The 15,726-nt window shown below is 45.7% G+C and overlaps 1 protein-coding gene across 1 annotated transcript in view; it reads left to right on the forward strand.

The window, feature by feature from the left end:
• The first annotated feature begins 963 nt into the window (after nt 1-963).
• For (cGMP-dependent protein kinase for) overlaps nt 964-15,726 on the forward strand; it is a 53,245-nt gene continuing 38,482 nt past the window's right edge. Inside the window, exon 1 of the mRNA XM_076909252.1 lies at nt 964-1,666. Within this exon, the coding sequence (XP_076765367.1) occupies nt 1,197-1,666 (470 nt within the window). The 5' untranslated portion in view covers nt 964-1,196. The remainder of the gene's footprint in view (nt 1,667-15,726) is intronic.

The raw sequence follows: 15,726 nt of genomic DNA on the forward strand, positions 1-15,726 counted from the left end.
AATGAAATTAAAATTATCAAAAGCGCTAAAACTGTTCGTATCAACAGCTCCGGTAATTATTATAGAAATTACGAAAAATACAATTTTTTTAAATGTTTATCACTCAAAAATAAAAAATCGTAGGCAACAAGTTCGAAAATATTTGAGGTATTAATTTCAGTTACTGTGCTTTTGGAGCAAACATAGTGGCAATATAGAAAATAATCAAATGAACCTGAAGAAACGAGTTTTCCGCGGAAGTAAGAAACTAAAAGGATTTACCTGTAAAATTGATGAACTTTGGTTTCAAAATACTCGCGGCCGATAAAACAGGTATCGCGTGAACCCTTTGAATGGAGAGGAACACCGTAGATGCCGCGTAAATCGCGTGGCGCAATCCACGAGTAAATTTGAACTACCATCGCGATTCTCGCGGCAAAGCGTAAGAGGAAGATGGAACGTGCACGATATAGCAGGCAAGAGGAGGACAGCTAGAGGCGATACTAGCGAAGTTGGTCGAGATACGGCGAACAAACTCGACTCTGTTTCGTCCGCATCGTTGTTGCGTTCGAGAGGAGATTGGAAATAAGTGGCGTGCACCGCGTAGAGAAGGTAGAAAACGAACAGGGACGTGAACGAAGCGAGAAACAGGAAACGTCGAAAAGCCAGTAAGTGACCGAGAGGAGGGAGACGCTGTTAAGGGGCAGAAGGAAGATAAGAAACTCGAACGGGACGAGGAACACGGCAACGTCACACAACTGCGAGGAGGGAACGTCCGAGAAGGAGAGACATTCCACCGTCCCGTGGAACGGCGAGGAGGGACCGCCTAAGCGGGGATCGGCATAAAGCGAGAAAAAGAGCAACGGTGACAAAGTAACGCCAGAGAGAGGTAAAAATATAGAAGGAGAGAGTAGAAGGAGCGGAGCGAGATGTAGCGAGAAAGAGGTTACAGTGCGAGAAGGAAGGCTTAGGTGTCGGCGGCGGTGGTGGGGATGAGGAGCGAGAAGGAGAAAGAGAAGGAATCGGGTTGGATAGGAGCGAGACGGCGATGATCGACGAAGCTCGTCACGGGAGACGGTGGTCCTCCGCTGTCGGAGAGCGCGGAATCGTGGAGTAGAGCGGGCCGACGACGCACCGTGTGCTCTCTTCACCGGGTCGTGCTCCTCGTCGCGACTCCAACGATATTTTCCTCTCGCGGTCGTTTTCGTACGGGTTGAATGGACGAGGGTACCAAGTGCAGAGTGCCGATCGGCGACGCCTGCGTGTCTATGCGCGTGTGCTTCGACTCCCTGTGCTTCTCGTCGACGCAGCAGCGGCTCGCCGACGAGGAGGACGCTCCCCAGCTGCCGACGAACGGCCCCGTGGCCGTGGTCGCAGCGGGCCAGAGGGCCGGCTCGAACGTCCACGGAGCGACCGCGATCACAGCGATGGGCACCCTTCGAGAACTCCAGGAGCTGTTGCGCGTCAAGGACGAAAAGATCGCCGAGCTCGAGACGCTGCTCTGTCGCCGCGACGCCGAGATACAGGAGTTGCGCAGCCACCTCGACAAGTTTCTCAGCGTGCTCCCCTTCAAGTCACCCCTGACACCGACTAAACCGAGACCACGAAAGCAGAGGGCGCAGGGCATCTCCGCGGAACCACCGCTACAGGAGCTCGCCACGCTTACGGTCGTAGACAAGAGCGACAGGTTGGTCACTCACTCTGTTTACGTCTCGCCTTTACCCGTTTACGCATTGCCCTCGAAACCAGCGATGTGCAAACCTTCCCCGCGGAACCGTCGCGCGTTGAGCTTCTGCCACCAGGTTAACCGCTTAACGCCGCGTTCGCTTGCGCCTGATGTCCGCGCGTTCGCCTCGCCTCCGATCCGATGCTCTCTGATTTAACCGCTCGTTTTTCACGCCGCGCGCGGCCAAACCGGAGAATGTATCACGGGTTCACTGATAAAACCTATGCGATATCGATGCGCGTGAGTTTGCAGATTTTCTAATTGAAAACTTGCTAACACCCGTGCACGGTTTTTCCGCTGCAACGCGGCGTGTTTTTGGGTGTAGCGCGCGTTTCATCGATGATAACCGTTTTCTAGGTGCATTCGCGCGATCGACACCGCGACGAGACGTTTTCGAAATTGGTTAACGCGTTTTCGCGGAACCCGCGGCGCAACCGCACGCCTCTGATCGTTTGTTTGGAGTGTCTGTGACGTATCGGCCAGTGCCAGTGTAATACGCTCGGATGCGTTCGGCGACAGTCGGCAGAATTTCACGTATTTTTAACGTCGCCCAGCGCTACTCTACTCACGCGTCGTCGACATGTTTATTATGACGAGCACACGCGTACACGCGTTTCGCACTGGCTGGCCACCATGTGACTACGGACCAGTGCTTTTCCACCGCTGGCTATGCAGCCATCGACATGGTACGTGGCTTTTTTACAGCGATTTCGACCGGATGTTTTACCATGCTACTTTATTGTCGCTGGGATGCTTTATGAAACGATTAAAAAACCGGTGTGTATACGCGGCTCGTCGACGAGTGTTAACCAAACTCGTAAAAGTGACAGATTTCAAATTTTATGCTTCACAATTTTAGTCGTAAGATGGGGGCTCTCGTAACGGGAGTATAATAAACGGAATAAAAATATGGCGTTGCGGTAAATATTTGCACGCACCAGGCCAAGTTGGTCGTTGTCGCGTCCGTTGCTGGCTAGTCTAAGGCCCAATTTTTTTTTTTTCGTTCGAATTCGTTTGTTTGACGCGTTAACTGTTTGACGTTCGCTACTGCATATTTGCGTATTATCGAACACTGACATCATCCTTATTTTGAAGTACTACTCCGAGCGTAATCGTTATCTGCAAATCGGTGACATTCAATAACTCGCTGAACGCGATCGAGTCGTGTTTTCTTGCTCTCCTTTTTGCCCCATTTCTTTCGAAACGATTCGAGATTACATAGTTTCGATGTTTTCATTGACACTCGTTGATCGTCCGCCACTTTTTTTCTCGCGCTAACAGCGACGTCCGCTATTGCCGTGACTCGCGATGCAAGGGCTCTTCAAATTCTTCGCACAACCTTCATCGATGGTCGTTCGATCGCAAATTAGCGGGCTTCTGGGCGGACCTATGCGTCTCGCAGACTTTGGAGCACCAACTTCCTCTTATTCTTGTTTCTCTTTTTTTCTTACACCGCTTTTAACGCGTTTACAGACGTCCTATTAGCAGCGATTTTTTCAATCTCTTTTTTCGTTAACGATCCGTGTAATTATTATTGTTTTCAGAAATCATTAAAAGCTATTTTTGGAGCCGCGTTTACTTCTAATTAAAAGTATCCTCATTTTTTCCCACTGTTTGCAAATTATGGTGTTAAATATTGCGTTCAGTTTGTGTGAGCAGAAATTATGAAAGCGTTACTAATAAATTTTAGCAAAGTAGTTACACAAGGGAATCGTATACACGCGCCTGTTGAGATACGAACGAAATAAACTTGGACGAATAGATATCGAACCGGGATTAGATTAGCAATTTTTCCTCGTTCTTTTTAATAGAAAAGATATTGCTTACTGTAATTTTCAACTTTTATCTGCAAGACTTACTCGCGCGGATTTATTTATTTCCCTTCTCGATTCGCAAAATTTATGTTCGAAAGATGAATGCATCTCGCGATATGGCCACGTTACCGTTTAAATTGGAGCGATACCTATTTAAAGCCTATTCAACGACTTAATTGGACTACTTACGTTGATTTCTATTACCGTGGATACGATTCTTTATCATTATCGCTAATAAATCTTTGTTCTGGCAATAAAAATCTTTCGCGCGACGATAACGTACGAAAAGTTTTCGAGGGGGGGGGCAAAAATTCTGAATACAAGCGATCATTTATATCGTCTCCTCTCGCTCTCTGCCTCGAAGCACTTGTCGCGCTCGTAACGCTAAATCGACAATGGAGGATCGAATGGAATAATTACCCCTTTCCGGCGAGATGTCAATTAAAACAAGAATAGTCTGAACAGGTGCAAATTGGTAACGCTAATAAGCGAAACAACCGCGAAAATATGGGAGTTAATAATTTTCCTCCTCGGTCACTTAACACCGATACCACCCGAACGATAAAGAAAATAATTCCATTCCGCAGCCAATAATTATCTCTGATTACGCATCTGCGTATAATATTTATAGCGCAGCCTGTAAATATCGCCGGGAATCTCTATTGTTTTTTCGCGCCTCGCCTCGCTTTTCCCGATACGCGGGTTAATTTGAATAATTGCGCGCGCGCGCGCGCGCGCGTGCGAAGGAATCGTTGAACGACACAGCAACTGGAGGAAACTCGACGAGAAGTTTCACGTGCGTACTTCTTTTTTTTTTTTTCTTACCTATCCCCAGCCTCTAATATCGGTGAACGGTAAATTTTCATCGCATTTTCCTCTTTCGACACCGTCTCGAGGCCGTTCCGCGTGGATTCCACTTTTCTTGCTCGTTTTCCTCCGCCAGGAAGGCAGAAATTATTCGCGCGGACGTTGAATCTGGACGGCTCGCGCATTTTATTAACAGGGTACACGCTCGGACCTTGCACTTCCGGTAATTCTATTCTATCTTCGAATAATTGTTGCTGGTCGTTGCTTCGAAGCCTCGTGCCGTTCGAAGGCCACCGTGCGCGAATTCCACGGGGACGTGGATTTCAACCGAACGGAACGGAATGATTTCGTTTACAGTCAGTCGAATCTGTTTAGCGTCGTGGAGAGCTGTGAACGAAGGAATGTCGTATTTTTCTACCCGCTATTTGCCATGCAATAACACGTGTAATATGCCATCGAGGCTTGCTTACTCACGTAACGAAAATAGATTATGATAATAGATTGCAAACAGAATATAACTCGTAATTGTGTGTATCGGGAATTCAAACGATCGATCGTGATTAGATATTCCGAACGAAAGGGTAAGCAGCGTCGGCTGTTAATTATTTGCGTGCAGAAATAATTAGAGTCGATACGAAGCGGCTGGCCCGGGTATGGCCGGCGAATGCCAAGCAGAAATGTGTTTTCGAGCCGAATTCGAGGCAGCTCGGTTCCCTGCTCGATATGCAAATCGGCCGTTTCGTTATTTAACATTCGAAACGGCGGCTCTGTCTGAATAATAAAGCAACGTTAATGTATCGTACGCTCTGTGGAGGCGCGATCGAAGACACGCGCTCGCAAATACGAACGAAACGGTAAAATTCGACGCGTTCCTTTTTTTTTTTCAAATCGACTCCGTTTCTCCGCGTCATTTTCGTTACGCGAACTTTGCGTTTAACTTCGTTTCTCGTCAAATGGACGATAAATTTGTATCTCGAGCGGCTTCGTGCTCGAACAGGGTTCAACAAACGCCAGCAGTTTTCATTTCAAACTGTACGAAATTGTTTCCTCGATAATTTCACGTTGCACAAGTTTAATTTCACCTTTGATCATCGAAAGGGATACGTACAAGAGATTATCGAGCCTGTATAAAGAAGAAATTGTCGGTGTAATTTTATAAATGGTCATTCGTTATTATCAATAGAATTTATTTTGGTCAGGCGCGGTATCAGATACTCCGTGAGTAAGTACGATAATAGAGACTGGTTGCAAAAGTTTAGAAAAATAATTAATTGAAGTGCACGATAATTACAGCTCTATCTCGCAGAGTAAACATTTGTACGCGACTGATCGCTGAGCACCGACGACGGGAAGGGCGGTACGAGCTACCTGTTTAATTAATAACACAGCGGGTAGTCTTTTTTAAAAATCCATTCTCCCCGACTTTTTCTCCCCCTTCGAATAATTGCCAGAGAACGGCATCAATTTGAAATAATCGCGGTAGGATAGATACGCGCATCGAGGATAATTCCATTCGATTCGAACGATTCCTCTGCAAATGTAAATCTTGTTGCACCCTGCAGTATGCAGATTTTAATGGCCGCTTATTCAGCTATTTTTACAAGCCGTCGCGGACGAGGCGCGTCTTGAAATACACCATAAAGGACGGCACTATGACGGAAATAGAACATTCATCTCTCTCCCGACGCACGTATCTTCGATGTCTCTTTGTCTCATTTCGATCGAGACTTTAACCCTGTTTCGCGTACCCGTCGTTCAGCCGTCGAATCACTCCTGCTGCTGTTAAATAACGTTTTCGAAGTGTCGCACGGTTAATCGCGCGTCTTATCGGCACGGGAATCGGTACGAATTCTCCGCGCGCGACTTTGCATTTCAAGCGCAGCTGAAAATATGTCCGTTAATATCCCGTGTAAATGTAACGCGCGATACTTGGTCATATCTGCTGGTGATTAAGTAAATAAGGTTCTAACGAGACGATAGGAAGTAAGCATTATTTTCCCTTTCTTCAGCGACTTGTTCCTGATCGCTGCGCGATAACGGGGTTATACTTTAATTATTGCACAATACCTGCCGCTTGGGAATATAATATATTTCGAGTGGTTATTGTCTGTTATTCAATGGAATCATTTTCGCTGTTAATTGCAGGAAGTATAAACTCTACGGATTTAAGTTAACGAGCTGTTACATATTTACGAAGGCTGTTTATACTTTTATTTTCTCCGAACGGGAATAACGAACAGGTATACGACGCGATGAGGTATTGAACTTTCAATTGAGAAATCCACATTTTCCAACAATTACCGATCGTTTCGACGGATGGTGTATAAATTATATAATCGCGAAACTCTACGGACGATGCGTTGCACAATTGTGCAATTTCCATGCGCGTAGCCGAGACGCGATGGGCGCGCAAGATTTATGTTACGATCAATCGAATGTCGACAACCGTGTGTTATAAGCGCCGAAAGGATTGACTCTCAGCCAGAGATGATCGTTATGGAATCGCGTATTCCACGGTGTTAGGCACGAGGAAGGCGATATCCGCGAATGTAGGGCGTGCAGCGGTGGTGTAACGTTATGTGCCGAAGAAACATTCGAAACGCGCGAAGAATTCGTTGAAAAATATCCCACGTGAAATCGATGCGTAACAGGACGAATTTACCTACTCTGCTGAACCGCGAGCAAGGTAATAGCCAGGCTAAGCACCCGCGGGTTCGCCATTGCGCGTTCGAACGCGTCGGACGTAATCGAAGCTGCACAACTCGCCGACAACAAAAACACGGTGTGATTTCACCACATTTCTGAAAACGCACTTTCACCGCGCGCTGGATTCCCATCGATTCTTATAAAACGAGGCAACCGTCGTGTCGCCAGCGCCCTCCGTCGCGTTTCGACACCAAGCTCAAGTTTACGCGTACTTTAACAAGTACATCTGACATTTCGCGCGCGCTCGTTAAGCTTCATTGAGGTTTCATTAGGGTAATCGGTAATAAATAAAAAGGGAAAGTAACCGGTGAAATCTTCGCGAGTCGAGGAAGAAGAAGAAGAAGAAGAAGAACTTGTTTACGCGGCACAATCAAATTTTATTAAGGATTCATGCTTTTCCCCCTCAGACTTAATGAAAATGCTTGAATTCGCGAAAAACCTGTACGGCGGCAGTCTTTATGATGTTGTTATTACTATAAATCTCGCAAACGATGGGCAAATTGATCGGTGTCGAGTAATTTAATCCATTAACAGCGGACAGTCGCATTAACGAAACGTTCGACTCGCAATTTCCTTCGCTTAATTTGCATTATTGAATCGAATTGGCTAGAAAAAAAGATTTCGAACGATACGTTGTGTTAACACAACGGTGCTCCTTTTTTAACGGATGAAAGCCATTCCGAGCGAGTCTCGCCGGCGACGATTATAAAAGTTACGAAGTGGTAATTCTTTTACGCGTAATTTTTTTTTAGTAACGACGCAGTGAAACCTGCATTGAAAAGGTGGGTAAACGACGGAACACCTGCCGCGAAGAATAACGATGAAATCCATCCATATTTCATTACGAATTGACTTTAAGCCTCGTCCGCAACGAATTTCAACAATCCACCGGAGAATAATAAAAACAAATGTAAAATTCACTTTCACCTCGATTGGTAGAGACGCGTACGTAAAAAACGTATAAAATATTTGCGGTACGAAGATTTTTTGCCCAACGAAAGACATAATTGGGCTTCTACACAGTTCTCGCAATTGCATCGATAATATTAAACAAAAAAATCATTACGTCTACGAATAAATTATTGTGCGTTCGCACGGATGATTAATGATTGGTAGATGATGATCAACGATAAAGTATTACACGCGATATCCGAATCGAGGCTAGAAAATATCGGCGTATCGGGTGTAGAAAAAGATCATTTCTGCGATAATTTGAAATAATCATCAGGGATGGAAGAAGAAAAATACTCGTAGCAAAAGAATGCCTCGCGTACATTTCCGTCGCGTGTTTCTCTATCCACCACCGGTGAAAGTGATCAGAAACGCATGTAAATGCGAAACGATAAAGAGAGGATCGAGATTTTCTACGACGCGTCCGAGGACCAAATCTCGATGCAAATTAATTCGCGTTTATTTATCTTGGGGACGCGGATTTTGAGAGTCGCGAAGCGCCGGGACGGTGAACGCTCGTACACGATCCGCGTGGGAGTGGAACGATCCGAGCGAAAACAACGTTTGCTTTCGTTCGGGATATTAGTAAACGAAAATCGGTGGATCTGCCTCTTCCTTGCATAAATATTGAACGATTTTAGAATTGAGAGGAGATAAATCTGTCTTTGAATCCGTGTAATGATTCGAGCGGTTAAAAATAACCGGATCTCGCTTCTATTGACACAGAAATAAGAACGGAATAAGTCGGGATGATTCATCATTTTCGCCGCCATATTGGCGATTGATAAAAACTTAGCGCGCCGCGTAAATTGATGTATTCCACGTTCGCGTACCGCTCACAGCAGCCTGTCGGTTCAGATTGAATCATTAGCGCCGGCTGAATAGGCGAAAAACTATTACCACGTTCTACAAAATGTGGTCGGCTTTTAAAACCATCCCACAGCACCTCCCACGTGCGCGCACGTACTACCGTTCCACTCGATGGTCTCTAGAGAAGGTGAGAGAGACGTCTGACTTGGTGTGAAAATTCTACGCGTACACTTATGCTTTGGTCCGTGTCCAGTAAAAATTTCGTACGTTTTATTGTCAAAGATGGCGGTTCTGCTAATCGTCGCTGAGGCAACGGACCCTTGCTGTATCCAGTTATAGAGATCGTCGGTTGTACCTATTCACAATGCTTGTCAGAGAGACGAGCAACACGTTCGTTGATGGCTAAAGCTGGCGATAGGCTTCCCCTCTCGTCACAGGGCCTGCATTCCACTTTCTAAGACTGGCGCCTATGGTAGGCGTAGCATTTAGCATCGCGAACGTGATACATTTCGTTGCACCTTCACGTTTACCACGATCCTTCTCCGTCTTCCTCGCGCGAGCTTCTGCGTGTCCGCCTTCCTTTCTCTTTCGCGGCACTCGGGTACGGTTGGATCAGAGAACGCGTGTGCATTGCGAAACAAATTATTCCGCCGGTGCCTACGGTAGACGCTATTGTGTCTGCTCCGCTGGCTCTTTTTTTTACCGAAACGGTGCAACGATAAAGCGGAGCACGTGCTGATGGAAGGCAGAGAGGCAGCCGCGCGGTAGTCGATGGTTCGCGGCTTTTACTCCCTCGACGGTTCAGAATCGAGAAGAATAGTCGAGAATAGGAGAGCGTTTAAATAGAAATAAGAACGAGGCTGTTCACTCGCTACTTTTATATATTTTCTTTATTCGAATACCTTTTCTCTTCTTTGTTATTTAACGCCAATTGCTCTTGCATAAATTATCGGAGAAGTTAGAGGAATCTAACTGTATCCGTCTCGACGAATGTCCTGTATAGAGTCGATGCTATCCAGTTTGAACGCAATTATGGTAATTAGTGGTTCCTCGGTTTTATATTAACACGTTGGACTATGAACGACGCGATTTCGCGGTTTCGTTTCCTGAAATACGCATGTCGGACAATGTCAATTAGCGTTGGTTAAATGAGAACTACGACCAGGCAATTGCAGAGGACGGTTCGATGCGTTGCTCCAACGTCTTGTTTATAATATATAACGCAAATGTTTTCGAGAAGGAAAGAAAGAAAGAAAGAGAGAAGGAAAAGGAAGGGTAAAAGGAATGATGCACGTGAAATGGTGAACGGAGGGGCACGAAAAATAATCGGACGAACGAGGATCACGATCGGCATTAGACCTCAAGGCACGAGCGGAGCGACGCGAAGAAACGCGGACAGCCGTTAGTATGGCGCCACGGAAGGCATTCCGTAGGGGCACGCGTTCGAGATTTGACTCGCATTTTGACACTGATTGTGAGTTATACACGATCGGAACCCAGGTCAGGAGCAGCCGGTAATTTTAGACCTCGGCTACTTCGTTATGCGCGGTGCGAGCTTTTCCCTCTCGTTCTCTCCACGCCCGCCACGCTTTTGTAATGGTGGCAACGCACCCGATACCGACCGTTTCAGTCGTTTTAATTCGCGTCAGGCCGCGATTTTTAATGGGCCTTTGAGAACGTTATTAGAATGCTACCCGCGCGCGGGCCAATTAACCGTCTGCCTGATTGCGGATCGCTGATCAACCTTCGCGCGTTCTTTCGCCCGGCACAATACTGAGAAACCCGCTAGCCCTCCTTTATTGCCAACTTTTTATTGTCTCTATCAACGTAACCGCGTTACTTTCGGAGTGAATCGAGCTCTTTTCGTCACTCCGTCCTCTTCTCTTTTCCTTTCTACCCTCCCGTTCTTCCATCCACCTGCAATCAGAATATCGTTCGCCCATGAGAAGAAGCCGCGTCCATCTTGCATAAACCGCCACGAGCGGTTCTCGTAAATCGCTCTTCTGTATTACATTACACGGTGATCGCGATCGTCGTTTCTTCGTATCAGTTCAAATCACTCCAATTCAAGTTTCATTGCCGCACAAACGAACCTCCCTCTCTCTCTCTCTCCCCCCTCTCAGCATCGACTGGAAAATGTCTAAAGGCTCGTTCAGGTGGCTGACGTCATCGTGACCAGCCGTTAGCGGTGTTAACGAATCGTTTTCGTAAAACCGCGCGCGTGCACACGCCGACATAAAGGAGCGTAAAAGAACGCGGGCACGGCCGCAGGAAGCCGGGCACCCAAACGTTCACACCCGAGGCCGAATTCTCAAGGTCGTTGCACCGGAGAACGCGTGCACAGGGGCCCCCTGCACTTGACGCCACGCCGAGCACTCCTCGAAACTTCCATTCACGCCGCCTCTCCCCGTCGTCGTCGTCGTCGTCTTCTACTCTCCTCTTCTCCTCCTCTCCTTTTCTGCTCTTCCTTTCCCGTTGAATCATCGTTATAAAAGTTTCCTCTCGATGAAACATCTTCCTGGAGGGTTCTTGAATACGAAGTAGGTGTCGCGGCTCGGATCGAGAGCGTGCACGGCTAATTCGCCGATGATGCTGGCAATTCGTCCGAGAGGAACAAAACGTCGTCGATTCGTGTATTTCGTGTACGCGTTCTTCTGCCATTTTTTTTTTTTTTTTTTTTTTAGTCGAACATTGTCCAGAGGCTTCGTCTGCCTCGCCAAGAGGGTTCTCCAAGATGGAGTTGGGGTATCGCGTTGGTAGCAACGATACGATGTAATCGATCTTATTTGAAATTCATTTCGCTAATCTGCTACAACATTCCTTATTTTACTCTGTATTTGTTTAAGAGCCGTTCAGAAATCTTTATTGCGAATCTTTACGGTTTCGCCACGGTGATATAAATCATTGTAATTTTGTCTCGCCACTTATAAATATTACAAATATATTCATTAGATTCCATAAATTAAGCGGCTCTAATGGCTGCCCGGATTGTGAAATATGGTAATCGTTGCTTTATATACTTTTCTTATGGAATTATCGTTTTTAATGCCCCGTTATCGGTGCGTCGAAATAAACGATGCATCCTGAAATAGCACGCGTTCTTATCGTAACGCGTTAAATTTGTTACTATCACTGATGGATTTATAGAAATTGTAAATTGATGACAGATAGTGCAGCCATTGGTGATATAGCGCTAAGCGTGGTTCAGTCCACATACGCGACGAAATGCCTTCGCCGATGAAAGGTAGCAATACGCGTGAAGTGAAATAATTCCAACAAAACGTCGATTAATTACAACGCTGCTCGCAACGAATTTCTATACTCGATCGAGACATTTTAATTCGCAAATTACAACCACTTTTTGCAGCAATCCGCACTTTGCTTGCTCGCATTGCGGCTGAACAGAAGCGTGGAACAATTTCTTATCAATTCGGCATGACCGAGTACCACTCACGGATACAATTTTCTTTCCCGTAATCGTATCTCGAAATTCCTTTCGAAACTATCGTCTAACAATGCCTGTTCGATTGTATTTACGATGCTCAATTAAACGATTCGATAGCGAACGGCTATTTATCGAAGGACGCGGAGAGATACCTTCTATTACGAGCTCTGCGAAACATTTTCATGCTACGATAAGAGTTCGTAGGAACAAAAGGAAACGCGTAAAAATAGCTGTTAGATGATTAAAGCGATAATTAATGTGATCGTATCGCGCTTATCTCTTCAGCCATCTTTCCAACTCCTGCGCTTACTCGCTCCAAAGCAATTTAACAAAAAAAAAAAAAAAAAGAAGAAACGACCGCATCTAAATTTCAAATTTTTTTAATTACCCGTAAAAAATTCAATTCTTATCTGCACCGCTTAACATGACGTTAAACCATTATTTTTCGTTGAGTAATGAACACATTTCGTTAGTTCCATTTTCTGATGCACGTAGGAATTTAACTTAAGAGAGGAAAAGAGAGGATTTCAATTAGACGGAGGAACGATGAAATTTCACGATTTACAGTTACACAGTTACGATAGAAATGTGCGTGTTTACGGTTGATTAACAGACAGGAAGTAATTACGCGTTATTACGCGTAACATCGCCTCGCATTATTATTCAAATACCAATACGATTACGTCCACGGCATTGTTTCTGAGAAGCTGCGTGTGCTGATTAGATAGTAACTAGAAAACCGTATAATGCACCTTCGAACCCGTTCCGGCGGCGAGCGTAAACTGAAATGAACGATCGAAAGTTTAATACACCCAAGCCTGCGCTCCTCGCGAGACAGAACACGAGCCAACGCGGGCATTTTTTCATTCCTATTAAAATACATACCATACGTCATACTTATCCGTGCGCAATGCAATGAAATAAAACGGAACGCATCGATCGTTGCCGATATATACGGCTGCGTGCCGGTTAGGATCGATAATAAACGCGGAATATTGATCGCCGTTAATTAGCAGGCTGGAATGAAAATTGTTGGGATTTTTCGTCGAGAGAGAAGTTCTTCGATCGCGAAGCAGGTTTGCCACGGTGGTGTCGTTTAGACGAAGCGAGGCCTCCACGGGCGATTTGTCAAAAGCAGAACACACCTCGCGCGGTCTCGAAGGGAAGATGGAAGGTGATTCGAGCACCTGCTACGACGTCCCATGGCGCTCTCGAGAATCCCATAGACCGGTCTCGCGCCTAGCTCTCCTCTATTTCTTCAGGAACGCTCGAAACTCGTTTCTCGATAACACGACCGGGTCTTTAATGGCCTCATTCAATGCGCCTGGTCATAGACTGTACGTATATACGTATGTACTTTGTACATGGTCGGTCATAAACAAATACCTATTTACGTGAAAATCCCCGTCGAACGATTCTCGATCGCCGTGAATCGCCTCGGTTGTCGTTATACGTTTTTATCATCGGCGGATCGATGGAGATTGATTAAAACCTTCGAGGTAGCCGGCTATTATTAGAAGCTCGTTCGTCAGATCCGTTTCGAGGGATCGCGTGTACTTTAATATTTCCGCTGATACTAGACGTAATCACCATCGCGAATTATTATCAATAGATCGAAATGTTATCGTCGATAACAATTTTAGTGCACGCTCGATCAAAGTATCGAAGATCCAGTTAGCCTGCTGTTATTACCTGTGCTATTTCGCGCGACAGTTTTATATCGCAAATTAACATATTCTTTTCGTCCACGATCGGACGAAGTGTGTCACAGAATTGGCACGCGTCGTCTCTGTTATATGGAACGAGCCGCGTAAAGTATCGCGAGCCGTTTCCTTCGGAACTGGTACGCGTATCTTTAATTTTACGATCGGTGATTTAACGAGCGACACTCGCGATCGTCGATCGACGACTAAATTCGTTTTAATCGCGAGCATCAATCGATCGAGCGAATTGAAAAAGTGTTACCGTTGGTACTCGATCTGTTATTGCGACAGACCGGCTACGAGACGAGCGCACGGTCGTATTGGCTAACGTTCGCGTCGTGTTTAACTATCGTGAGACTTTCTTTACGATGCCACCGGGTACCGATGCCGATTCTAATGTCACAATGTGCTACGAAAACACACGGCAAGTCCAGATTTCGACTCGCGTGCGCACGTGCCGAAGTTCAAAGTGAAATCTCTCGAATCGTCTTGAAAACAAACAGCCAGGCAGCACCCTCGATGGCCTCTGAGATCCTCTAATATTTTAACGTTGCGTATTATTCGATCGTTTTTACGAGTGCTACCACGCTGCTCGAATCGCCGCGGCTTCGTTCCATTTATTTTCGTTCGCCGCGCATTTGCTTTCCCATCGCCGCCGTTTCTCCAATTCCATTAAAACCCGTAAACGCGTCCGAGGGAGAGAAGAGATCACAAACACTCCGCCGTGGAAATCAAACAATTTTTCATTAAACCGTTGCGGTCTTCGCGCGTGTTGAATAATAATCAAACGCGGATCGTCGATACAGTCCTCCCGTTTGTCAATACGAGAATCTTTACGTTTTATTATATCGCAGGAATAATATTTTCCCGTTTACCGTGAGATTCGTTGCTCTACAATAATGTGGAAGCAATATAAACGGACTTCAATTATTATTATGGATGACGAGAATAATGTTACGATATGATTGTAGAGGCTGAAACGAGACAAAAGTCAAGAATAACAAAATTGCGTTCGACGATTCATTTTATCGAAAAACAGGGTTGAAATTTCTTTGCGTAAAGGCGCGTTAATGTTGAAGTAAGGTCCCAGAAGTCGCGCTTCAGACTTTCGAACTCGTTCCTCTTAAAAACGAAGCTCCAAATAAAATGTTGCTGTTCTTCATTTTTGTCTTGGTTCGACCCGTACGATCGTTCTCTAAAATTTCACTTAGGAGTGGTTGAGCAGCCTGCGCGTACGGAAAAAGCATAAAGAAATGTGCACAATTTATTATCCTACGTCTATTTATCGAAAAGGTTACTAGCCGAACATGTTCCAAGTATCGGAGCAAATCTATCTGGCCCCGGAGGACTTTCACAATTAACAAATAAAAGAACTGCCAAGCTTCACCGAAACTCGAACAGCCGTTCGTCCCACTCTCATCGTTGCAATCATAGCCAACATCTCTCGCCTATTTATAGCTCGTTAGATCAAAGTTGTATCGCGAAAGCTGTGCATAACGAATTTGATCCGCTAAATCACGCGTGTCCCCAGGTCACGTAAACAGGGTGTTCAAAAGTGTGCAGCCGGTCGAGGGGTCCACCCTCGTTGCCAGAATAAATCGAGAATGCACACCGTCGAACGGAGCTACGAGTTCATCTAATTTTTTCGCTTAAATAATTGGTTATCCCCATAAACAGACGACAGGTAACCATACTCGTGACTAGAAGCCGATAAAACTCCCCAGATTTATGAACGACAGTGTATTAAAGTTTACCTTCGGTTTGGACTTTCACGAAAATAAGGCC

Source organism: Xylocopa sonorina, chromosome 1 (genome assembly GCF_050948175.1).
Source record: "Xylocopa sonorina isolate GNS202 chromosome 1, iyXylSono1_principal, whole genome shotgun sequence".
Lineage (NCBI taxonomy): Eukaryota > Metazoa > Arthropoda > Insecta > Hymenoptera > Apidae > Xylocopa > Xylocopa sonorina.